The following is a 27722-nucleotide window of genomic DNA, read 5'->3' as shown; positions in this document are numbered from 1 at the left end:
TGCCATTATGGTGGTCAAAAATTTCGGTTAATTAATGTGTATACCGCACCAGAAAGAACAAAGAAAATGCAATTACTAAAGAAAATGAGACATTTGTTGGAATGTGGGTTTAATACTGTTCTATGTGGGGATTTTAATATGGTTACGGAAGAAAATGATAGGATTGCTAGTACGATTTTCAAAGAGTCCAGGGAAGGCAAATTACTTACACAAATATGTAATGACGCATCTCTTAGGGATTTATATAGGATCTTAAACCCTCAGACAATTCATTTTACAAGGTTTGACTCATCCTCTAAAACTAGAATAGATAGGATTTATATATCTTCCGAGATTGTAGCTTTAAGATATAATGATTTCGTAACTGATTTCTCTGATCATAAGGTAGTCAGAGCTACGATTTTGTGTGGCACTGACCCCCCTTCCACTTATTGGAAATTAAATACGAGCTGTCTAAGTGACGGGGCACTAGTTTTGGAATTAAAGGTAGAAATTTTGAAAGTTTTGCAACTTAAAAAACTCACAACATCTGATATACAATTGTGGGAGATACTGAAAGAACGGATGCGAAATTTTTTTAAATTTAAATGTAGAGAAATAAATTATGCAAAAAATATAAAGTATAACGAACAAGTAAATCAATACATATTGTTGAAGAATAAAAAATTTAGAAAAGAGGATGAAGAGAACCAGATTGAAGAACTTAGAGTTAGTATTGAAAAAGTAAATAATGAAATATTATTTAACATACAAAAATCAATGGGAGGTGATATAAATGGTAATAAAGATTATATGATTGGTGCTAACCAAAAGAAACGTAATAATGAGTTCATTTCTTCTATAAGAGATGAGGGAGGAAACTCCTTCGTAAAAGAAGTAGATAAAAGGCGAGTTATCAGAAGGCTATGTGCCCATATGTTCTCTCCGTTATCTACAAAAACAAGTGCAGTAAAATATTTGTTAAGTAAAATAGAGCCTCTGGACTCCATCCAATATACCTCACTTTTAGGAAATATTACTAAAGAGGAGGTAGAATGTGCGATCAGTCAGTTAAACATAAACAAAACCCCTGGTTTAGATGGGCTTCCGTCCGAATTTTATAAAATAGTTGTGAATGAAATATCCAAATTTTTAGCCACTGTTTTTAATGAAGGCATGCATGAGGGAACTTTGGGTGACTCCTTTTATAATGGATTAATGTGTTTGCTATATAAGAAAGGGGAAAGAGATAATATAAATAATTATAGACAATTGACAATAATGAATGTTGATTACAAAATATTTGCTAAAATAATTATGAATAGGTTTGAAGAGGTATTAGATAAAATTATAGAAAAAGAGCAAACATGTGCAATAAGAGGTCGTCTGATGTGGGATAATTTATGTACTCTGCGTGAAATAATTTACAGTAGAAAAGACACAGAATTTTTTATTTTAAGTCTCGACCAAAGGAAAGCTTTTGATTACATCTCCCACTCTTATTTGTGGGAAGTAATGAAAGCATATAATATGCCTGAAACCTTCATCTCCATGATTAAAGTATTATATAAAAAATCCCTTGTCCAGATTAAAGTAAACGGAAGACTGACCGAACCCTTCCATGTCGAATGTGGAGTGAAACAAGGATGTCCTTTAAGCGCAGCCTTATATGTTCTGGCAATAAATCCGTTACTTAAAACAATCAATAGTGATAGCCGTTTTATTGGATACATCCTAAATGACACCTACAAGGTGACAGCCCTTGCTTATGCGGATGATGTCTCTGTAATTATTAAAGATCAAAAGGAGCTATCAATACTTAAGGATTTGCTAACAAAATACGAACAAGCTTCTGGTGCTAAGCTAAACCAGGAAAAGACCGAAGGAGTTTGGTTTGGACAAAACTTAAAAGAACCTGTAATTGATTTAAAAACTAACAAGGAGATGAAGATTTTAGGTATTTGGATTACTAAAAATGATCCATGTCTTTTGAATTGGAAAAAGAAAGAGAGTGAAATAGAAAACGAAGTAGCTAAATGGGACAATAAAAATACAAACTATAAAGCGCGTGTGAATATCGTGAAAACACATGTAGTCTCAAAGATGTTGTTTCTGGCTACTGTCTTTCCCCCTCCTCACAAAACTGTTATTAAATTAAGTAAATTGTGTACCAAATTGATTTGGGGGACAAACCGCGAAGTAACACAGAGGAAATTAATGTATAAAGGAAAAGAAAATGGAGGATTAGGAGCGCCAGATCTTAGCGTTAATTTGATGATTCCTTTTCTAAAAAATGTATATAGCGCATTTGAGCGAAGCACCCACTGGATCCAAGGGAAGGAATCTTTGTGGAAAAAAATGAAAGGGAGAGCCCGAACGGGAGTGCCATACTTTAAACTTGTGTTTGGGGATCTTGTGGATCAGTGGAAATTGGATGATTTAAATCTTTTACAATTAAATTCAAAACAGATATATAATAAAATCAATCTAAAAAAAAATGAAGGTATGATACAATATAAGGCTGTGGAAAAAGAAGAAAATCAGAAAATAGTTAAAAACATATATGACAAAGTAATATCCGAGAACATGAGAGATACAGTGTGGCTTATCTCTGTCGGACGTCTCCCAGTAAGAGCTGTGGTTCTGTGGAGTTGCTTCGTTACCACTAAGAAATGCCCTATGGAGAATTGTGATGAAGACGAAACTCTTGATCATCTATTGATATCGTGTTACAGGACGGTTGAAATAAGAAGGAGGATGGAAAAACTAGGTTTTAATATTGAAAATAATATAAAATCAGTAAGATATGGTTTGTTTAAAGAAAAGATGAGTGAAAATAAAAGAAGATTGTTTTGGCTGGTGATGTGTATTATAAATGTCCACATATGGAAAACAAGGGCTAAAGGTGTTATAGAACAAAAAATGATAAGTAGTTTCACCGTATGTAAAAACATTGTCACTGAGCTGAGAAGAAGAAAAACGAGAGATATGAAATTAGGAAATGATTTGCCGTGGGAGCTTTTATTATTGTAATATGTAAAATAAGATGTGAATAATTTGTGCATGGTGCTTGTATTATGTGTATTTGTAATTGTGAATATTGATATTTAAATAAAGTGATTTTTTAAAAAAAAAAAAAGAAAGGGAGGTTTTATGCGACACTACACAGAAATGGCGAGCGGTAAAAAGAGTACGCTGCTGCCGTCTTTAGCGGTCTATGAAGTGGACGAATCTGACGAGGGGAGAGACGCAGATGACTTTGAGATCTCAGAAGCAGAAAAAAAGGACCCCAAGGAGCTAGTTGCTCTGTTTTCAGAAAAGGTGAGAAACATGTCACCTGACGAGATCAAGATCCCCCCCGAACACCCCGGACGCTGCTCCAGCCATCTACAGGAGAAGATTCATAAGCTGTATGAGAGGAAGCTCCATGGAGATTTTGACGTAAACGCCCATATCCAGCAAAAGAAGGAATTTAGAAACCCAAGTATTTACGAGAACCTCATTCAGTTCTGTGCCATAGATGAACTGGGAACCAACTACCCAAAAGATATGTTCGAGCCTCATGCCTGGTCGGAAGACTCTTACTATGAAGCTCTCGCCAAAGCTCAGAAGGTGGAGATGGACAAACTGGAGAAAGCCAAGAAGGAACGGACCAAGATTGAGTTTGTCACGGGGACTAAGAAGGGCATCAACCCCTCAACAGCACAGCAGCCTCCACCACCAGCAACACCACAACTACATCCACAGATGCCCAGAAGAGGAAAAGTAAGTTGGACTCTGCACTCCCTGTGACCCTGGCCCAGCCCACCCTCATCACAACCACAGCCACGCTGCCCGCTGTCGTCTCTGTGACTGTGTGAGGCTACTAAAGGCAGTGCTATAACATTTTTCTGTCATCATTTTATTTTCGATTAAGTGCAAGAGTTGTTAGGTGTGGATAATTAGATTATAGTTTATTGTAATAGTTTATTCCATCCCATCCATGATGGGAGGGAAGGAAGAAGAGAAGCAAAGAGTGATTCACAGGCAGAGCCTAAATTATTTCTCACAGTTTTTTGTTGCCTTATGGTTCCAAGCGCTGCCACCAATCTTTGCATTTTGTTATCATCTCATGACACTTGTTTAATCAGCTACCATCTCTCCTATGGACTTTTTAATGTCTACAGTCTCAGATCAACACAGCCCTGCCCTCCAGCACTATCCACAGCAACGCCTCAACGGCAACATTGTACCCATCAGGTAAAGCATCGGCTACGTTTGCTTTGCCTTGTTGCCCGTATTAGATTCTTGATGAATGTGTGTTGTTGTTATTCAGCCTGGTTCAATGTGCCCCTTTTTAACTTTGAGCACCCGCCCCTTTAAACCTCTCTGCACAGCCCTGCCCAGGAGAAGTGTGGAGCGCTAGACAGCAGCCAGCACGAGGGGTGCTGAGACACGGACTATTCACGGAGAGACACGACACGGGAGTCAGGGAAAGCACGGGGATTTATTGTTGTTTGTACCATACACTGTAAATAAACGCACTGTTTGTACATAAAGCACCGCGCCTGGGTCCTCCTTCCCCACACCTCCCACGGTTTGCCATGCCGAACCGTGACAGAATGATCCCGCCACGCATGGACCCAGCGGTCTCTGAGGAGAGGCTCAGGAGGGAGGTTATGGACAAAGTTTACACACACACACACCTACAAGCATGGAGAAGAGCAGCAGCAACACCAAAATACATATGATGATAATAATAATAATAATATAATTCATAACTGCTCAGGGATCCTGGGTCGCTCAGACCCAGGACCCTGACAAAAAGTGATTTGTGAGGAGGAGGAAAAACCGTGGCAAGGAAGAGAAGTTTAGATACTATATGGGTTTTGACTATATTAACTCGCGCTTTATAGTTAGTATTTTTATTTTCCCATTTAGCTACTTCTTTAATTTTGCATTCCTTTTTAGACCAGTTTAACAAACAGGGGTCCCCTTTGTTGATCCAAATCCCCAAGACTTTCATTTCGTTATTTACTTGTATGTTTATTTTGGGCTTTTGTAGTGAGGAACCAAACCACACGCCTTCTGTTTTTTCTGGGTTTAATTTTGCCCCTGATGCCAATTCATATTGTTTGAGGTGAAAAAATAACCTGTCCAACTCATCCTGGTTCCTAATAATAACTGTAACATCGTCGGCATAAGCCATAGCTGTCACTCTATAGCCATCATTAAAACAGTAACCTTTAATATTAGTGTCTTTATTAATTAGTTTCAATAAGGGATTGATGGCTAAAACATACAAAGCAGCGCTTAGTGGGCATCCCTGTTTCACTCCACAGGAAGCATGGAATTGTTCGGTCAAACTTCCATTTACCTTGACTTGTATGATGGATTTTTTATATAACAATTTTACCATGGCGATGAAACCGTCCGGCATCCCATAGGCTTTCATAACCGCCCATATATACGAATGAGAAAGATAATCAAATGCTTTCTTTTGATCTAAGCCAAGAATAAAAAAGTCAGAGTCTCTTCTGGAGTATATTACCTCTCTTAGGGTGCACAGATTATCCCACATCTGGCGACCTTTTATAGCACATGTCTGTTCCTTCACAATAATTTTATCTAATATATCTTCTAATCTATTCATTATTATTTTAGCTAATATTTTATAATCAACATTCATTATTGTTAATTGTCTATAATTATTTATATCACTTTTATCACCTTTTTTATATAATAAACACATCAGGCCAAAATAGAAAGACTCGCATAATACTCCTTTTTCAAGCCCTGAATTCAAAGCTGAGGTTAAAAGTTCATTTACTTCCGCTATACCCAACTTGTAAAACTCAGCTGGGAGACCATCTAAACCTGGAGTTTTATTGTTATTCAGTTGCTCAATAGCAGCTAAAACCTCTTCTTTTCTTATCACCCCAAGGAGTGAATCAAAAACAGAAGGTTCAAGAGGTTCAATAACACTTAACAATGATCGTAAAGCATTGCTGTCTGAGGGTAATGCAGAAAACATGGAAAAGCATTGTTCTCTGACAACGTATCTTTTCTCACTCTCATTGGCGGTTAATTTTCCATTTCCATCCCCAATAGAGGGGATAAAGTTGCTACCACGTCTCCTCTGACCAGAGACAATCGCAAAGTCAGTGTTTCCGTTTTCATCACACCCTGCTGTTATCTGCATATTAAATAATAATTCATTATTTATCAATTCTATTTCTTTTTTCAACTCATCTATCTGATGTTCATCTTCTTCGTTTCTTTTTTTATACTTTTTTTTTTTATACTTTTTACAGTGTCATGTCTGCCTCAACACTACGGTCAGTATATGGCCCACTTTAATATATAAAATCAAAACAAAACAAAACAAAAAACCCCACCGACCGCAACTACTGCAGAACTGTATCACACATCAAAAGCTTTTCCAATACAGGTTCCAAGTCAGATTGACCATTTATATGAAAAGAAGTTTGATAGAACTTGACTAGACACAAACAAAAGAGATAGGATCAGCTCTACAGAAGAGATGGGTGGCCCTGAAAAGGACCTTTGTTGTTGTTGCCGTTGTTGTTGTTGATCGATCAGTGCAGTAAGCTTAACCACCAAAGCCGTACAGAGTGCGGCCCTGTCTCTTGAGAGCGTACACCACATCCATGGCGGTGACGGTCTTTCTCTTGCCGTGCTCGGTGTAGGTGACGGCGTCGCGGATGACGTTCTCCAGAAACACCTTCAACACGCCACGGGTCTCCTCGTAGATCAGACCAGAAATACGCTTCACACCACCACGGCGAGCCAGGCGGCGGATAGCTGGCTTAGTGATGCCCTGGATGTTATCACGAAGCACCTTACGGTGACGCTTTGCGCCTCCTTTGCCGAGTCCTTTACCTCCCTTTCTTTTTTTGTTTTTTTAAAAAAAATCACTTTATTTAAATATCAAAATTCACAATTACAAATACACATAATACAAGCACCATGCACAAAATTATTCACATTTTACATATTACAATAATAAAAGCTCCCACGGCAAGTCATTTCCTAATTTCATATCTCTCGTTTTTCTTCTTCTCAGCTCCGTTACAATGTTTTTGCCTCCCTTGCTTTTTTCTTTTTAAGCCTTTATTTTCAACATTCATGACAAAATAACAAGCAACAACACATAAAAACTTTGCATCAAAATATTTGGCAATACTCAGAATAATTTACAATAGATACATTAATACAAAAGTTAAATTACAACCCCCCCCCAAAAAAAAAAAAAAAATACTCAAACATGTTAACATTGATTATATCTTCAAAAGATCCCAAGGTAAAGGGCTATTCTTCTTTTGTTCTAAAGTCTTCCTCCTTCTCAGGTCTGTAAGGATATTTTTGCACACAGCAACACTATCTATCATTTTTTGCTCAATGACCACCTTGGCTCTGGTTTTCCAAATGTGGGTGTTAATGACACACACGATAAGCCAAAAGAGGCGTCTTTTACTGTCGTACATTTTTTTCTTTAAACAGACCATATTTTATAGCTTGTATGTTGTTATCAATTTCAAACCCCATTTTAGTCATCTGTTGTCTGATCTCTACTGTTCTATCACAGGATAATAGTAAATGTTCAAGGGTTTCATCTTCGACACATCGTGACATAGGACATTCTTTGGTGGTAACATAACAGCTCCACTGAACCACCGCTCTAACGGGGAGATGTCCAACAGAAATCAACCAAACTGTATCTCTCATATTTTCAGAGATTAATTTGTCATAGATATTTTTAACTACTAACGGGTATTCTTCTACGCCCACGCCCTTATATTTTATCTGTCCTTCATTATTTTTACTATTAATTATATTGTATACTTGTTTAGTGCATACTTGTGTCCAGTTAATGTTCAAGTCTTTCCAGTGTCGCCAAACAGGAGCTTATAATAAGGTATATTGGATCAACCCGTTCTCACTCCCGACGCTAAAATAATGACGATTTGTCACGTCCCTTAACTTCTCATGCTGACGCCTAAGGTACCCTTCCACGTTTTTATGTGACGCTGTGGGTTGTCAATTCATTCCAATATGAACCCGCTCGCGGCGATCAGAGACGCTTCGAGCAGAGGCTCCAGCCATCCATTTACTCCAATAATAACCCCGTCACAGCGAAACATGACGCCGTGAAGCACAATCTAACTGGAGAACCGGGGACCCTCTCCGCGAACGGGTTTTTCTCCCTAATTTAATGCTTTCTTTTAATGACATCGTTAACATTTCTCAACAAAAACACGTGAAAGTATCACTGATAATTCAACAATAAAATCGCTTCATGTTGTGGCCATCACACAGTGTTTTCCAAACTGATTCACGATCTGAAAGTGCGCAGATTTAACGTACATAATCCTTTGTTAGGTTTATTATTTTCATTTCACACGTAAAACACATTTATAGATTCATTCACCACTCCTGTTAGTTTTGGATGCGCTCGGCTCCAACCAATCAGACCAATTTACGCAGACGCACTAATCCCGTAACTGCACACTACCCATAATCCTCAACCGCCGTCGCTATGGAAATGAAGATAACAACAGCTTGGTGCTACCCGTTATTCCTTTATTTACTCTAAAATAATAACCAGCGATAATACGAAATTAAACTGGCCCAGTGTTTAATTATGTAATTAAAAATTGCAAATTTTAGTATTTTATTTTTTACAAATTGCAATATTTATCTACAGCGCGCCTTTAGCGACACGTCAACAGATCTTAAGCAAGGCGATTGGATGGTTTTTACTGCAATGCATCTTGGGAGTCGTAGTAAATGTATCTTTCAACTCACGGTCCTGCAGCAAAGTTTTCGACTGGACACGAGGCAGATCCTAGCTAGGTAAGTTGTGATAAACTGTGGGTAATTTGCATGTTCACTGAAATATTAATTTCAGTGATATTAAACTGATATTAAACTTGAAATGTTTTCACAGAGCAGTCTGTCTACCAAGAGAACTACTTTTGCAAAAGTTTATTTAATTTTTTTTGTGATGTATTCTCATGTGTAAGACACTTGCTTGGCCACCCAGCTAATGTTAGTACTGCTCTATTTTAGCAATGTATCTTTTCTGTAATCAATTCAGTTTTTTTTAACCCTATTCACGTAATTAACTCAATATTAACGACTTAAATCTCGTAATTGATTTTTTTTCTAAATATGGTGTAATACTGCCTGTGTAACAGCAGTCTGGCGAGGAAGGAGCGGCTAGCCGGTCCAGCGGGCATGTGGTGTGGAGGTTAGCCGGATAACACGGAGCCAGTCAGTTAAATTAAACAACAGACCTTTATTCCTTGTCAGCAACATAAGACCATACAAGCCAGGTCTCCACGGCTCTACGAGGGTTCAGTGGAACAGAACAAGTAATCATCCCTTGCGAACAGAATAATTACATCACATACATCTTGCATGAAACCAACCCTTAGTCAACCTCAAGATTGTCCGTATGATAACAGTTAGTCCACCTGGTACCCGTCCAACCAGCGGTCATTACGGGGCACCGGCGGGGTTCGTTGGGGAGATGGCCGCTCTCCCGGCTCCCCCGTAGCTCCCTGATCCAAACACTTCAGCAGGCTCTTCTGCCGCTCCAGCGAAGCCTGTAAGCAAACTCGTCGCTTCTTGACCTCCCCTTTCAAGTTTACCACTTCAAGGTTGAGGTAAAGAGGTGTAGAGTGAGGGATGATGTACTTTGTCAGGCCAGGCGCCTCAGCATCCGGGTCGCAGCCATCTTCCTCACTCCTCGTGTCTGCGTGGGACGCCATTTTAAAAGTGTGTAACAACTCGCTCCCACAAAAGTTATGGCGAAGTGAAAAGAGCGTTCACACACAGTACCTAAGCGCATATATCAGTCAGACCGAGAGCGTCCATGCACACTCTGATGCTTCAATGCTTGACACAAAACAACACGTCCTTCTGAATAAACACTGAGTCAAAGTCACTGCAGCATTAGCCTTAGCTTTAGCGCCGCCGATGTCGTAACGGTCCAACAGCACTGAGTTGGCGGTCCGACGGACCGTACAGTTACTCACGGAGTACTCTCCCTCGACAGGCGAACGTCTCAAGCGATGGGTCGGCGCTCTTCCGTGCCTGCAAATATCGCTGAAATCGTGGGGAGTCGGCTCCTTCACGGGGTTCTATTGGCCCGGCAAATACAGCCAGACGAAGAGAAAAAAAACACGCCACCTCAGCCGAAGTGTCGATCGTTGAAAAACACGGGAAAAACATCCGAGCCCACCGTCTGTCGGTCCGGATGACGATGAAGATCCAGAGAACAATGTTCGGGCGCCACTTTGTAACAGCAGTCTGGCGAGGAAGGAGCGGCTAGCCGGTCCAGCGGGCATGTGGTGTGGAGGTTAGCCGGATAACACGGAGCCAGTCAGTTAAATTAAACAACAGACCTTTATTCCTTGTCAGCAACATAAGACCATACAAGCCAGGTCTCCACGGCTCTACACTGTCCGTACATACATGTGCGGGGATCGGTAGTCGCCGGTGCCAGGCCGTTACAACGGTGAGGTCTATCCTGAGAACAGAACACGAGCAGCATGTAATGGCTGCCGCTAACAACTCACACACCCCCTAGGAGACTCCCATAGCTACTACAATAGTAGGGCAACCCCCCCTAGTGGTGCTATAACCCAAAAGGGTTGTTACACCTGGTAATATAAGTTATTTCTTTGGTCATAAATTATTTTTGTAATCATTTCACCAAAACAGACCTGAAATAATCCCTACATGTTCCATTTTCATTTTCAGAAATGACAAAGCCAAAAACCAAACCATGCCCTTCCTGTCAGGCTCCAAACACCTGCAACAGGAAGACATGCAGTGGATGCCTGGGCAGCCTGAACCTAAAGGAGGGATTGAAAAAAAACAAGAACAGTTTAAAAACAGTAACTGGGCTGCCTCTGTTAAAAAAAACAGAAATGCGAGCAGGGTGGTTAATTCAGCCCAGTTGTCAGTAAGTTTAAAAGTTCTGATCTAATAAGTGGTTGGTCTGCTAGACAATTCTTTATTAATCACAGTTGTCAATGTTTTCTTGTATATCATGAAGTAAGAAACTAACAAGACATGTATATACACATAACATATTAATTTATAAAAGAGCATAAATAAAAAAGTTATTCACATCAGAATAACATCATCACACTAAAGACATCCAACTAGAAAAAACTTGTTAAAAACTATTTTTATTTAAGCTAATTCTGATTTTTAATTTAATCGGCTATTAACTGAGAGACAAAACATTTCAAGATGGACTTTATCATACATTTACAGGTTTGGTCACCATAAATACTTTTTAACTATCGACAACAATAAAACAACAAAGATGTGAAACTTAAAGGTTTGTTATACATCAATTTGCTTACATGAAAGACTGGCTGCATGTTTTTCTTTGTTGTTCTTGCAGATTTCAAAACTACACGCCCTGGGCTACCAGCCAATTCTGTTTCTTGGACAGTTTGACCGTAAGGGCCGTATAGTAGGGGACGTGATCACTCAGATCGAACCAGCGGAAGGTGCTGCACGTGACATCCTCATGAAGATGAGGAAGCTTTATGAACACCTTCTGAGAAGTAAGATATACTTTGTCCATTATCTGTAACCAGGTGTCCTTATCAGGTAGCCTATCCTAGCTGTCTTTGGGTGATACTCATGGTACACCCTAGATAAGAAGGCAGATCATCACGGGGTACATAGAGACAAACAAGATGGTGAGGATGAGGATAGTTAACAGTCACCAGCTATTCTATTCTACTCTACTCTATTCTGTTCTATTCTATTATTCAGCCAAGTTTCAGACCAGTAACCTTCTTGCTGTGAGGTGACAGCTGCCCTACATGTCCTGTTGCTAACATGAAAATAGTGTTATATCTGCCTTATTACCTCCCCATGTGTCGGTCACATCACCAAAGCTAGCCATACTGAACCTCTGGTGTTATCCACCTGAACAATTTTGTATGCGTGTGTGTGTATAGTATGGTCTTTCACACTCATGTATATACAAATGTAATTTTAAAAATCTTCACGAAAACCAGACCTGATAATTCTCTTCGAGACTTTCTAGTATAACAAATGTTATATAATGTTACCAATATGAACACCAAGATTCTTAAATAACTTATATACTTCTTAAGAGGTTACCTGATTACCTCCCTGAGGTAGTTAGCATCACCGCTGTACAAAACTCCTAAGTCACAGTACTAGCTTGAAGTGTCAAATGTTATTCATTACAAAGTCAGGAAAGTAGTGTCATCAGAGGAAAAAAGTCATTAGCTATCTGGATTTATAGTCACACTCATTAATTTATTAATGTACAATGTAGAAAAGCACTACAGATGTCACACTACCCCCGAGGGCACTTGTACTGAATGATTTGGGTCAGTGAGGGTGTGAGATGACTTATTTGATGCCAATATTTACCAGTTGTATCTTTAGTAAAAACTTAACTGAAAACATGCAAATCACTACTTATTATGTGTTTATGTGTACTGTACATTTTTTCAACCCATGTTAATGAATGTTTAATATTTAAAATTTTTCAGAATTACAAGCTTCACCTCCTGCTAAAAATTCTACACCAGCAGCTGGACCATCCTCTGCTGACAGTGTGGATGCTGGACCAGTCCCAGACCCAGAGGCTCTAAACGAGGAATTTATTCTTCATTTAGAGCCTGTACCAACATCTTCCCTCTGTCAGCCTCCTGCATCCTCCTCTCCATCTCTGCTTCCTCCTGCATCCTCCTCTTCATCTCTGCTTCCTCCTGCTTCCTCCTCTTCATCTCTGCTTCCTCCTGCATCCTCCTCTTCATCTCTGCTTCCTCCTGCATCCTCCTCTTCATCTCTGCTTCCTCCTGCTTCCTCCTCTTCATCTCTGCTTCCTCCTGCATCCTCCTCTTCATCTCTGCTTCCTCCTGCATCCTCCTCTTCATCTCTGCTTTCTCCCGCGTCCTCCTCTCCATCTCCACATCCTGCATCTCCCTCAATTTCTACGGTGTACACCTCGGATGTCCCAAACAAAAAAAGGACAAGGAAAGGTTAGATGTTATGGTACTGTAAATGTACGAAACACATGACAGGTTCGTTAAGTTTGTTAAGATTTCTTTTTCTTAATTTTTGCATTTTTTCCAGTTTTACAGAACTCATGTAAATATTTCATTTGTTATTTTTCACAATGCCAAAAACACCGTACACAGAAGATTTTCAAATATGAAGAGATAGTAGACAGGAGAGTTGTAAATGTAAGTAATTTAGCCTGCTGTTGTGCAGATTTGTTTGCGTCTTTGGACTTCCCAGATTTGAACTGTGCCTGACTGAATATCCATAAGCTTTTGTATTTGATGAATCTACACTAATTCAGCCACTGAGTCAGGATTTCACTCCAAATAGGACATTAAATAAGAACAGACCACCTGATACGACCTGGTCGTGCTGCCTTCCTGATGTTTACGTTCTTTATAGTCCTCCTGACATCATGCTCAGAAGGAGTGATTGATGTGGAGGTGCTTTTCCCATTCAGTAACATCTGCTTCAGTTAGTTTTGCTTGTGAGCCACAATGTAAGCAGTGTTGCTTTGCTGACATGCACTCGATGCTGGTAGTACAAGCATTGTAGTGGTTCTTATGTTTTTGTAAACTAATTGTATAATATATTGAGCCATTCAATAGTACACAAATGTTTATAAGCTCCTTTTTGTATGCAACTTGCATGTCTTTCTTAATTAATTGTTTGTTTATATCATGTTTTTCAGGAAAAAGAAGAAGTTAAAGTCAAGTGGAAGCCTTGCTCAACATGGTATGTAGTAACAACTTTGTTGGACGGGAACAGACATTCATATTGTTGATAAATAGTTATCACCTCAATTTGAATTCATGTATTTGGACTAAAGTAAACTGGGAGCTTTTAGCTGTCAAGCTGCTCTTCTGTGAGGAGCTTGATAGCTGTCCACCTCCAAAGTCCATTATGAGTTTTGGAGGTGGACATGGTCAACACTTTTAAAAGTAGGCATAAGACTTTACTTCTTTATAGAGCTTATAGTTAGGGCTGGTTCAGCTCAGCCCTTAGTTATGCTGTAATAGGACCAGACTGCTGGAGGTTAGTGTCCCCCCCCCCTCTCTCTCGGTCTCTTTCAGGGTTATGCAGGCTCAGTATTGGTTGAAGATGCAGTCACGTCTCCTTTTACTGAAAACTCTCCCCCTCTCCCTCACCACCATCTGTAAACACACATGTCTCAGTAATGCAGTTCATGCATGTTACTAACTAAACTTCTTCCCTGGAGTTTCTGTGCTCTCTCATCCAGCAGGTTCTGAAGGATCGTGGCTGCTGCTGTGGTCCTGCTTGACATCTACTACATATATTATTACTCTCTGACTTGATTTGATTAATTTATATTACAATGAAGGTGTATAAAGCGTGACATGAATATAGAAGATATTTCATCCTAAAAAATTGTCATATGTCACAACCTAAATTGTCCTATTTTGTGTGTGGTTGTGGTTGTTGTTTGTTATGTTTTTCTCCTGACAGTGGCAAAGTGTGGGATGACACATGGGAACCTGCGCAGTTTTACACACAGTAAACCAGGCACCACAGGTCACAGAGATCGCACAGTTCACAGCTTGTAGTTCAGCATAAAAGTTCAAAATAAAATATTTACTATACATTTCAACCAGTGTCAGTCTCTGTTTCACTCTCTAATTGTGGCTTAAGTACCTAACACATTCATGAATCTGATCGATCAATAATATCTTCCCTGCACTCGACATCTCATAGTTTTACATATCAGCCAACATTATTGTCTACATGCTCATAAATATAGAAGTGACTTGCTTATTACCGTATTTTTGCAACTATAAGGCGCACATAAAAGCCTTAGATTTTCTTTAAAAAGTGCGGCGCGCCCTATAGTGCAGTGCGCCCTGTGTGTTGTAAGGAGGACGTAGTAGAGAACACCATGAGAACGCTAAAGGGTGAAGTGTGGGCGTTGATCGTATATACCGGACAATCGCACATACCTGTATAAAAGGTCAGGTATGTGCGATTATGTGGAACATCGTTGTTTTAACAACCCTGAAAATGGCAAAGAGACACGCTTATGAAGCACAGTTTAAACTGAAGGCCATCAGCTACGCGGAGGAACATGGAAATCGAGCAGCGGCGAGAGAATTTAAGATTAATGAATCGATGGTTCGCAAGTGGAGGAAGCTGGAAAACAAGCTCCGACAGGTCAAGAAGACGCAGCTGAGTTTCCGCGGACATAAGGCGAGGTGGCCCGAGTTGGAGGAAAGACTCGAGCGGTGGATCATCGAGCAAAGAACGAGCGGGAGAAGCGTTTCGACGGTCACCATTCGACTAAAAGCAGTTTCGCTAGCAGAAGAAATGAAAATTGAACATTTCCGAGGAGGTCCGTCTTGGTGCTTTCGTTTTATGAAACGGTGCCATTTTTCCATCCGGACCAGGACTACGGTAGCGCAGCAACTTCCAGCGGATTATACCGGTAATGAAAAGCTGGCCATCTTCCGCTCCTACTGCAGCAAACACATCGCCGACAAAAACATCCAGCCCAGCCACATCACAAACATGGACGAGGTCCCGCTCACTTTTGACATCCCGGTGAGTCACACTGTGGAGAAGAAGGGGACCAGCACGCTAGCGATACGCACAACGGGGCACGAAAAGTCTTCTTTTACTGTTGTGCTTGGCTGCCATGCTAATGGACAGAAACTGCCGCCTATGGTGATTTTTAAGAGAAAGACTTTGCCTAAAGAGAAGTTTCCAGCAGGAATCATCATTAAGGCAAATGAAAAGGGCTGGATGGATGAGGAAATGATGAAAGAGTGGCTGAGGGAGGTGTATGTAAGGAGACCAGGTGGTTTTTTCCACGCATCACCATCGCTGTTGATCTGTGACTCTATGCGTGCCCATCTCACAGCCAATGTGAAAAAGCTAGTGAAACAAATGAACTGTGAGCTTGCTGTCATTCCGGGAGGCCTGACAAAGGAACTCCAGCCGCTGGACATCGGTGTGAACCGCCCGTTCAAAGTAAGGCTGCGAGCGGCGTGGGAGCGATGGATGACCGATGGAGACCACAGTTTCACCAAGAGTGGAAGGCAGCGCCGGGCGAGTTACGCCACAATTTGCCAATGGATTGTAGATGCTTGGGCTAACATGTCTGCTGGCACTGTTGTTCGAGCTTTCGCAAAAGCCGGCATCATTTCCGAGGAGCCGCACGGCACGGAAAGTGGCTCTGACGGTGAAGAAAGTGAACCTGGAATGTTTGATGGAGATTTAGCACAGCTGTTCAATTCAGACACAGAGGATGAGGACTTCGATGGGTTTGATTGATGACAATTGCCGGTAATAAAAATGTGAGTACCAAACTCAGTTTTGCTCCCGCTTCATTTTTAAATACGCATACTTGTATGTTTGTATGCTGATGATGATGACAATTACCGGTAATAAAAATGTGAGTACCTAACTCAGTTTTGCTCCCGCTTTATTTTTAAACACGCATACTTGTATGCGCCCTATGATCCAGTGCGCCTTATGTGTGTGTTAAATACAGTAATGGCACACATAACTGAGACTGCGCCTTTTAGTACGGTGAGTCTTATGGTCGTGAAAATACGGTATAACATATTACAAGGTAAAGTAATACTGCACTGCACGTAAAGTAAGTAACACCTACTGTGTATGGGAGCCTAAAGCAAAGTTAACTGCACCAGTACCAGCTTCAGAACATATTGTATATTATATGTTTCTACCTTTTTGTAATATGTCATGTTTAGATGCAGTGACAATTGCACATTTGGAGTTGTGGTCATATGGGGTTTTTATATACAGGATATTAAAAAAAATTGACATTTTTTGCTATTTTTCTTGTTTGTTTGCGCAATATTATTGTGTACATATTACATATGTAACATTATTGTTAATATTATTATTAGATATCAAAGATACAATTTGATTAAGGGTTTTCCTGTCATAATTTCAATAAAAATGCAATTACACACGTAAACAATAGGATCAAAATAAACTTTTAAAAAGTCTGTTGATCAAATGCTGATTTTCAAAACATTCTAGAGGAAAACGGAGATAAAATAATCTGAACAGTAACAGTGATCGTGGATGATGATGGAGGCTTCAATGGATTATTCTGTTTCAATCAATAGGTTCGTATCTATGACAATAATTTGATAAGTTTAACAGGTTGGTTTAGGCCTGGCAAAAAAGCAAATATTCACAAACTTTTGTTTTTGAAGAATGTTTATCTTTTTTGGGATGAAGCTATCTGGCAAAATGATACAACCCTTTTAACCTCATCTGTATGTCTATCATGTGGCTATGATACTGGATTTTGGTTTGATGCATATGCAGGTTACAGCTGGGGAATGGCAGTATGTTGTGGATTGATTTGGCATGTTCAACCACTGTTACACCAAACTCTCTCACTTATAACATGATAAAGGCCTCTTACTCAGTGTCATGGATTTTCTATACTTTTGGGGACACAGGGCCAAAGTCTGAGGCAATAAGTCAGATCAAAGAAGGCAATGATTCTAAAATGGTAGTTTACTTATGTCATTATATATATCCAGGAATATGTGCCTGAGGATAGTTGTCATGAAATCAATATTAAATCAAAGTATTCCCTAATTACCACAGCTGACACGAGTTCTCCATAGCTGCCTGCTGTCTCAGGATCTGTCTCCAAAAAGAACCAGGGAGCGCTAACATGTTATGTTCTAAACTGATGAAGAAAATGCACATTAAACATAGTATAAACTTACTGAGTGAAGTAATGTCAAGAGGATTCCTTTAGCTCCTATTGGGTTGGTTCCTTGATCAATGCAATACAGAATCATTAATCTGGTTTTATGTAATGTCCTCAAAACATGTCAAAATAGGCTCACTAGTCTGTGTGGCCTCCACATGCCTGTATGACCTCCCTACAACACCTGGGCATGCTCCTGATGAAGTGGCAGATGGTCTCCTGATGGATCTCCTCCCAGACTCCAGGACTAAAGCATCTGCCCACTCCTGGACATTTTGTGGTGCAGTTGGTGGATGGAGCGAGACATGATGTCCCAGATGTCCTCAATTGGATTCAGTTCTGGGGAATGGGCGGGCCAGTCCACAGCATCAATGCCTTCGTCTTGCAGGAACTGCTGACACACTCCAGCCACATGAGGTCTAGGATTGTCTTGCATTAGGAGGAACCCGGGGCCAACCGCACCAGCATATGGTCTCACAAGGGATCTCATCTCAGTACCTAATGGCAGTCAGGCTACCTCTGCCGAACACATGGAGGGCTGTGCAGCTCCCCAAAGAAATGCCACCCCACACCAAAACTGACCCACTGCCAAACTCATGCTGGAGGATGTTGCAGGCAGCAGAAGGTTCTCCACGGCGTCTCCAGACTCTGTCACAAGTGCTCAGTGTGAACCTGCTTTCATCTGTGAGGAGCACAGGGCGCCAGTGGCAAAGTTGCCAATCTTTGTGTTGTCTGGCAAATGCCAAACATCCGGCACGGTGTTGGGCTGTAAGCACAACCCCACCTGTGGACGTCGGGCCCTCATACCACCCTCATGGAGTCCATTTCGGACCGTTTGAGCAGACGTGCACATTTGTGGCCTGCTGGAGGTCATTTTGCACAGCTCTGGCCTTTCTTTCCTACCCCACAGTACCTTCCCTTACCATTTGTTTCCTACTCTTTTACTTCTTCTTTGATGACGGTTGTCTTTCTAGATAAGCAATTTCATTTGCTCTGGGGCGAGTCACTGGCTCGGGTGCATTCTGGGACTGTCAGTTCACCAGTGTGCTGACATGCTTCTTAACAAACACACCACTACAGCAAACATCTCAATTGTACTTGTTGATTTCTTCGACAAAACACTGAACAAAAAATTTACTTGTGAGTGTGCTGCCTGGTGCTTTTAAATTTTGTGATAATTTGAGCAGCCCAGAAAGCATCCCATAAATTAAATTATGTTATCGTATCTGAACATGTACACTAGTCATTAAATTAGATGGGAAATAATGATTCAGGGTAAACAACTGCACCAAGGAAATTCCATTTTTCTTCTCAAAATGTAAAATGTCTGTTGAAAAATCACATTAAACAGAGATGTGATTAACTTTTTATTTTACCAAACATAACATCAATGATGACACAAACATGGAAAAGCATTGTTCTCTGACAACGTATCTTTTCTCGCTCTCATTGGCGGTTAATTTTCCACTTCCATCCCTAATAGAGGGGATAAAGTTGCTACCACGTCTCCTCTGACCAGAGACAATCGCAAAGTCAGTGTTTCCGTTTTTATCACACCCTGCTGTTATCTGCATATTAAATAATAATTCATTATTTATCAATTCTATTTCTTTTTTCAACTCATCCATCTGATGTTCCTCTTCTTCGTTTCTTTTTTTATACTTTAGACTTATATATGCCTTTACATCTTCATTATATTTCATATTCTTGGCATGATTTAACTCCCGACATTTAAATTTGAAGAAATCTTTCAATCGGCTTTTAAGCAAATCCCACAGTTCTATCTCAGAACTTACCAGAACTCTTAATTGCAGTATTTTTTTAATTTCACATTTTAGTTCTTGTATTAGAGCCAGATTCCTCAAACACGCCGTATTTAATTTCCAATAGCTTTTAGGATAGTCAAAACCACACTGTATTGTAGCTTTAACAATCATATGATCAGATAAATCAGACATATAGGTGTCATAATTAAGGGCGTGTATTGAAGAAGAAATATAAATCCTATCTATTCTAGTTTTGACATTTGTGTCAAATCTAGTAAAATGAATCTTTGTGGGATGTAATATTCTATAGAGATCTCTAAGGGAAGCATCTGCGCAAACCTGCGCTAAAAAATTTACCTTCACGATTGATCTTAAAAGGCGTTGTAGCAACTCTATCACTTTCCTCCGTTACAATATTAAAATCGCCACACATTATTAAATTAAAACCCACTTCTAAGAGCTGCTTCATTTTTTTTAACAGCCTCATTTTCTTTGTCCTTTCAGGTGCAGTATAAACATTGATGATCCGCATCTTCTGTCCATGAAAAAAACAGTCAACTAAAAGAAGTCTTCCAGGAATAATGTCTCTTCGTTTTATTATGTTCACATTTGAGTCTTTAAAAAAGATACCAACTCCATCTGCACTATCCTCCCCGATTGAAATTATTGAGTGCCCCGGACACCACATTTGAGTTAGTGCAGATATATCATTGTCACTTTTCAGTCTCATCTCTTGTAGACAGAGAATATCATAATTTAGTTTTGATAAATTTTCAACTTTCCTTTTTCTTAGTCTTTCTGATTGTAACCCTCTAACATTCCATGTTATTATTTTAAGAGTACTTATATTTATGTAGTAGGAGGTTATTCGGTAGAGGGAGGGAACATTGTAGATTCAACATTACCTTGCGGAGGGCTGGATCGATCGTCTTTTCTCTTATCTCTGCTATAAGACGCCATCGAGACACTTCTTTTCCTTCCTCCTTTTGTTGTTTCATTGACCAATTCCTCCATTGCAGGATGCTGTTTGTTAAGAAAGATCCCTGTTTGTGGATCCACATCATCTCGTCTTGCTGGATCATCTGTAGGAGAAATCTCCACAGGAGTCGAAATGGGTGATTCTTCACTATCACTTGCACTTAGGTAGCTTTCTGATGAATTTTCTTCCTCGCTTTCCCTTCGCTCGTCATCGCTCTCACTTTCCACATCAGAGGTTTGTGAGAAGGACTGGTCTCCCGGTTCTTCTCCACTTTTTACTGTTATTTCTTCAAGGTGTTTTGAGAGCGTCAAATCCTCCTCTATGTTATTATTGTCTGTCTGTGGCTCTGTTACTCCTGGAAGATTTGTTGTGGTACGGTTACCGGGTTCTTGTCCTGAAGCAGCGTCTGGATTTATTAAAGACACATTTCCAAATGTGAGCCTTTCTTGTAGCGGGGCTGGATTTGAAACTACTGGCAGCGCTGAGATGAATATCTTATTTTTACTATATACATATATTACATTATACTGATAATGGAATCATTAATCGGTTTTTCCAATAGTTACAAAAATCAAACAGAAATACATGGTATTTGTGTAGTTATAGATGATAAATTCTGACAATGGGATACCTGGATTAATAGTAAACGTTTTGAGCTATCATTAAGTCCTGCAGGGTATCAGGCTATGCAGTGAGTAATCCATAGGTGACACCTTTTTCTACCCCATACTAAATGTACCATAAAGCTTTTTATTTCTGCTTAGACTATAGCAATGTCAAATTGTGCTGATAATGCTTGATTTCAAACTCATTTCACATTTCAGTATTTGTGTTTCAAAGTCCAGTTTAGACAAGATTGTGTTGTAGTGTGTGAGAGAAAAGCTACATTGATCATTTTAATGCCGATAAAAAAAAAATCTAGACTATTTTTAACTCTCACTGGTGCCTCAGTTCTTGTTTGTTTGTGGGAACTGAAGTAGCATTTGGATCCAATATAACTAACAACATTAAGCTTAATTTAGCAGTAAGGATCGATTCTAATTAAGTGCTTTTATTTTTCATATGTATATTTTGTTATTAATAGTATTTGTTTTTTGTTGGATTGTTTGTTTGTTTCTTTTATGTTTGTTGTCTAAAACCATGAACGTGATATTAGGACTGGAGTAGGCTACTAACAGATTTTGCAGTTTTGTGTTGGAGTAAATTATTCACAGATTTTTCCCTGTCAGTGTGTCTTGTTTGTGTCATGGAAGTTTGTTTAATAAAACACAAGCACTTGATGAGTGTCTTTGAAATGGGTTTAATTACAAGCTGCAGCTTCCCCCAGGAGGCCCCCTTCCTCTTCAAGGGTGAGACAGGGGTCTCGAACTCCAGGCCTAGAGGGCCTGCAGGTTTTAGATAGCACCCTGGATCAACACACCTGAATCAAATGATTAGTTCATTGCCAGGCCTCTGGAGAACTTCAAGACATGTTGAGGGGGTAATTTAGCCATTTGAATCAGCTGTGTTGGATCAACACACATCTAAAACCTTGAGGCCTGGAGTTCGAAACCCCTGGTCTAATGTCTCTAATGTCTAATGGTGCCTGGGTGTGCTAGTCTACCTCTAACTATTACAATACTACAATACTTAACTGTGTGGAATAAAGTATAAATCAGATATATGATCCTATCCTTCATTTAAAACTAATACCTATATATTATTGTCAGAACATGTGATCAATCCCCTAAGGTAAAATACTGTAAATATTTTTTTTCCAGGTAAGTGAAAGATTAACTTTGAACAAGGAGGATTTCACATAATATCAGTCACTATTCCATCCATTCTGTTCTGCTGTTCCGGATATGTGGCGCGGGGGGGGGGGGGTTGGCTCCTATCCCAGCTGTCTTAGGGTGAGATGCAGTGTACAAACACCCTGGACAGGTCACCAGGGCTAATCACAAACAGATAATTGGCACTCACATTCATCTATCTACTGGCCTATCCCCACTGAAATCAATCAAATCTGACAAAATTTTCCACCTGCTCTATTCCAAATCAACTACTTTTTGGTTAAATAACTTTATCATAGCTAATAAAATCACGCAAAATATTATGTTCATACTATTAAAATTACAGTTACATGCCCTCAAATTATATCAAATTATATAGTTATTTTATAATATTTGTTAAATATTAAATGTGAGATTTATTTATTTACTGAAGGAACTAAAAACCTTTATAATGATGATTAAACCCCATACAGCACGTACAAAGGGTGGGGTTTGTACGTTAAACCTTGGCCCTTTGCTGATATCAGGAGCAATGTGCCCTGTTCTAATAGTCATGATGTCATGGAAATAGAAATTTCCACTTGGTCATCATGAGTGTATGAATTTTAATTGGTAACATAAAGTCACTATACATGGGAATATAATGGAAATATAATGTGAAGAGTCAATTGACAAACTAAATCATTATGGAGTTCTACAGTTGGTGTTTTCACAAACATGTCTCCCACAAGCTAACTTGTGGCACATATCCTAAACAGCCATAGCAAAAGCTTTTGTGATTGAAATGGAGGAATGATTAAACACCTTGTCATACAGCTAGTGATGTGTCAGTCGTGAACGAAACAGCTCTTAGTAGTGATGGGTCGTTCGCGAACGAAATGGCTCTTAGAGCCGGCTCTTTGACGTGAACGACGCGAGCCGGCTCCTTATCGCGAGCAGTCACGTGGTTTTTTTTTTCTTTCACCCTCTCTCTCTCGCACTTTTTTTCCCGCTTCACTCTGCACGCGAGCCTTGTGCTTTACGCTGGGCAGAGGGGGGAGGGGCGGTAGTTACACTCAGTAGCACAGGAACAGAGCCAGAGGGAGGGAGAGAGAGAAAGAGAGCCAGGGACAACAACGTCACATTAGAAAGGTATAGTAATCATCCACAACTATTTTCGGTTGCAGATGATAAAGGATTCGGAAAGTGCGGATTCATGCGGGCCCATATGACAGAGAATGTGCATCTTCTTTTTGTTTTCATATTATAATTTATATTTAATTGACAATAGACAAAACCTCCCTTTCTTTTTTTTTTTTTTTTTTTCCCTGAAAAGGACCTTTGTTGCAGTTGTTGTCGTCAGTGCAGTAAGCTTAACCACCAAAGCCGTACAGAGTGCGGCCCTGTCGCTTGAGAGCGTACACCACATCCATGGCGGTGACGGTCTTTCTCTTGGCGTGCTCGGTGTAGGTGACGGCGTCGCGGATGACGTTCTCCAGAAACACCTTCAACACGCCACGGGTCTCCTCGTAGATCAGACCAGAAATACGCTTCACACCACCACGGCGAGCCAGGCGGCGGATAGCTGGCTTAGTGATGCCCTGGATGTTATCACGAAGCACCTTACGGTGACGCTTTGCACCTCCTTTGCCGAGTCCTTTACCTCCCTTTCTTTTTTTTTTTTTTTTTTTTTTTTTTTTAAATCACTTTATTTAAATATCAATATTCACAATTACAAATACACATAATACAAGCACCATGCACAAAATTATTCACATCTTTTTTTACATATTACAATAATAAAAGCTCCCACGGCAAAACATTTCCTAATTTCATATCTCTCGTTTTTCTTCTTCTCAGCTCAGTGACAATGTTTTTACATACGGTGAAACTACTTATCATTTTTTGTTCTATAACACATTTAGCTCTTGTTTTCCATATGTGGACATTTATAATACACATCACCAACCAAAACAATCTTCTTTTATTTTCACTCATCTTTTCTTTAAACAAACCATATCTTACTGATTTTATATTATTTTCAATATTAAAACCTAGTTTTTCCATCCTCCTTCTTATTTCAACCGTCCTGTAACACGATATCAATAGATGATCAAGAGTTTCGTCTTCATCACAATTCTCCATAGGGCATTTCTTAGTGGTAACGAAGCAACTCCACAGAACCACAGCTCTTACTGGGAGACGTCCGACAGAGATAAGCCACACTGTATCTCTCATGTTCTCGGATATTACTTTGTCATATATGTTTTTAACTATTTTCTGGTTTTCTTCTTTTTCCACAGCCTTATATTGTATCATACCTTCATTTTTTTTTAGATTGATTTTATTATATATCTGTTTTGAATTTAATTGTAAAAGATTTAAATCATCCAATTTCCACTGATCCACAAGATCCCCAAACACAAGTTTAAAGTATGGCACTCCCGTTCAGGCTCTCCCTTTCATTTTTTTCCACAAAGATTTCTTCCCTTGGATCCAGTGGGTGCTTCGCTCAAATGCGCTATATACATTTTTTAGAAAAGGAATCATCAAATTAACACTAAGATCTGGCGCTCCTAATCCTCCATTTTCTTTTCCTTTATACATTAATTTCCTCTGTGTTACTTCGCGGTTTGTCCCCCAAATCAATTTGGTACTCAATTTACTTAATTTAATAACAGTTTTGTGAGGAGGGGGAAAGACAGTAGCCAGAAACAACATCTTTGAGACTACGTGTGTTTTCACGATATTCACACGCGCTTTATAGTTTGTATTTTTATTGTCCCATTTAGCTACTTCGTTTTCTATTTCACTCTCTTTCTTTTTCCAATTCAAAAGACATGGATCATTTTTAGTAATCCAAATACCTAAAATCTTCATCTCCTTGTTAGTTTTTAAATCAATTACAGGTTCTTTTAAGTTTTGTCCAAACCAAACTCCTTCGGTCTTTTCCTGGTTTAGCTTAGCACCAGAAGCTTGTTCGTATTTTGTTAGTAAATCCTTAAGTATTGATAGCTCCTTTTGATCTTTAATAATTACAGAGACATCATCCGCATAAGCAAGGGCTGTCACCTTGTAGGTGTCATTTAGGATGTATCCAGTAAAACGGCTATCACTATTGATTGTTTTAAGTAACGGATTTATTGCTAGAACATATAAGGCTGCGCTTAAAGGACATCCTTGTTTCACTCCACATTCGACATGGAAGGGTTCGGTCAGTCTTCCGTTTACTTTAATCTGGACAAGGGATTTTTTATATAATACTTTAATCATGGAGATGAAGGTTTCAGGCATATTATATGCTTTCATTACTTCCCACAAATAAGAGTGGGAGATGTAATCAAAGGCTTTCCTTTGGTCGAGACTTAAAATAAAAAATTCTGTGTCTTTTCTACTGTAAATTATTTCACGCAGAGTACATAAATTATCCCACATCAGACGACCTCTTATTGCACGTTTGCTCTTTTTCTATAATTTTATCTAATACCTCTTCAAACCTATTCATAATTATTTTAGCAAATATTTTGTAATCAACATTCATTATTGTCAATTGTCTATAATTATTTATATTATCTCTTTCCCCTTTCTTATATAGCAAACACATTAATCCATTATAAAAGGAGTCACCCAAAGTTCCCTCATGCATGCCTTCATTAAAGACAGTGGCTAAAAATTTGGATATTTCATTCACAACTATTTTATAAAATTCGGACGGAAGCCCATCTAAACCAGGGGTTTTGTTTATGTTTAACTGACTGATCGCACATTCTACCTCCTCTTTAGTAATATTTCCTAAAAGTGAGGTATATTGGATGGAGTCCAGAGGCTCTATTTTACTTAACAAATATTTTACTGCACTTGTTTTTGTAGATAACGGAGAGAACATATGGGCACATAGCCTTCTGATAACTCGCCTTTTATCTACTTCTTTTACGAAGGAGTTTCCTCCCTCATCTCTTATAGAAGAAATGAACTCATTATTACGTTTCTTTTGGTTAGCACCAATCATATAATCTTTATTACCATTTATATCACCTCCCATTGATTTTTGTATGTTAAATAATATTTCATTATTTACTTTTTCAATACTAACTCTAAGTTCTTCAATCTGGTTCTCTTCATCCTCTTTTCTAAATTTTTTATTCTTCAACACTATGTATTGATTTACTTGTTCGTTATACTTTATATTTTTTGCATAATTTATTTCTCTACATTTAAATTTAAAAAAATTTCGCATCCGTTCTTTCAGTATCTCCCACAATTGTATATCAGATGTTGTGAGTTTTTTAAGTTGCAAAACTTTCACAATTTCTACCTTTAATTCCAAAACTAGTGCCCCGTCACTTAGACAGCTCGTATTTAATTTCCAATAAGTGGAAGGGGGGTCAGTGCCACACAAAATCGTAGCTCTGACTACCTTATGATCAGAGAAATCAGTTACGAAATCATTATATCTTAAAGCTACAATCTCGGAAGATATATAAATCCTATCTATTCTAGTTTTAGAGGATGAGTCAAACCTTGTAAAATGAATTGTCTGAGGGTTTAAGATCCTATATAAATCCCTAAGAGATGCGTCATTACATATTTGTGTAAGTAATTTGCCTTCCCTGGACTCTTTGAAAATCGTACTAGCAATTCTATCATTCTCTTCCGTAACCATATTAAAATCCCCACATAGAACAGTATTAAACCCACATTCCAACAAATGTCTCATTTTCTTTAGTAATTGCATTTTCTTTGTTCTTTCTGGTGCGGTATACACATTAATTAACCGAAATTTTTGACCACCATAATGGCAATCAACAAGTAAAAGCCGTCCTGGTATTATATCTCTTTTCTTTATGATGTTCACATGAGTGTTTTTGAAGAAAAAGCCCACCCCGTCTGCACTATCTTCCCCTATTGAGACTACTGAGTGGCTTGGACCCCATAATTTAATCAGTTCTTCAATATCTTCCTTGGTTTTCAATCTTAATTCTTGTAGGCATAATATGTCATAGTCCAGTTTTTGCAGAAAAAGCACTTTCTTCTTCCTTAGTCTTTCTGATTGTAACCCTCTAACATTTCATGTTATTATTTTAAGAATGCTCATATTTATGTAGTAGGAGGGTTATTCAGTAGAGGGAGGGAACATTGTGGATTCAACATTACCTTGCGGAGGGCTGGATCGATCGTCTTTTCTCTTATCTCTGCCATAAGACGCCATCGAGACACTTCTTTTCCTTCCTCCTGTCGTTGTTTCATTGACCAATTCCTCCATCGCAGGATGCTGTTTGTTAAGAAAGATCCCTATTTGTGGATCCACATCATCTTGTCCTGCAGGATCATCTGTAGGAGAAATCTCCACAGGAGTCGAAATGGGTGATTCTTCACTATCACTTGCACTTAGATAGCTTTCAGATGAATTTTCTTCCTCGCTTTCTCTTCGCTCGTCATCGCTCTCACATTCCACATCA

General features: G+C 39.2%; 2 protein-coding genes and 1 pseudogene across 2 annotated transcripts; 2 read left to right on the top strand and 1 right to left on the bottom strand.

Annotated features, from left to right (window-relative positions):
* The first annotated feature begins 3132 nt into the window (after positions 1 to 3132).
* Positions 3133 to 3839, top strand: LOC146667390 (SAP30-binding protein pseudogene; annotated as a pseudogene).
* A 2732-nt stretch (positions 3840 to 6571) lies between these two features.
* LOC146667389 (histone H4-like) lies at positions 6572 to 6871 on the bottom strand (the record flags this gene model as incomplete). The annotated part of the gene is made up of 1 exon (XM_085408456.1): positions 6572 to 6871. A coding segment is annotated over one exon (300 nt), but the record flags the coding sequence as incomplete, so codon positions are not given.
* Positions 6872 to 11430: 4559 nt separating this feature from the next.
* LOC146667388 (uncharacterized) lies at positions 11431 to 14573 on the top strand. The gene is made up of 5 exons (XM_085408455.1): positions 11431 to 11570; positions 12540 to 13031; positions 13168 to 13235; positions 13745 to 13788; positions 14521 to 14573. The coding sequence occupies exons 1-5, from the start codon at positions 11534 to 11536 to the stop codon at positions 14570 to 14572; spliced, it is 693 nt and encodes a 230-aa protein (XP_085264581.1). The 5' UTR covers positions 11431 to 11533; the 3' UTR covers position 14573.
* The last annotated feature ends 13149 nt before the right edge of the window (positions 14574 to 27722 follow it).

Source organism: Rhamphochromis longiceps, linkage group LG6 (genome assembly GCF_057381845.1).
Source record: "Rhamphochromis longiceps isolate RC_006_pf linkage group LG6, R_longiceps_female_GT1.1, whole genome shotgun sequence".
Lineage (NCBI taxonomy): Eukaryota > Metazoa > Chordata > Actinopteri > Cichliformes > Cichlidae > Rhamphochromis > Rhamphochromis longiceps.
The sequence above is the reverse complement of the archived record's forward strand: the minus strand, read 5'-3'. Positions and strand labels throughout refer to the sequence as shown.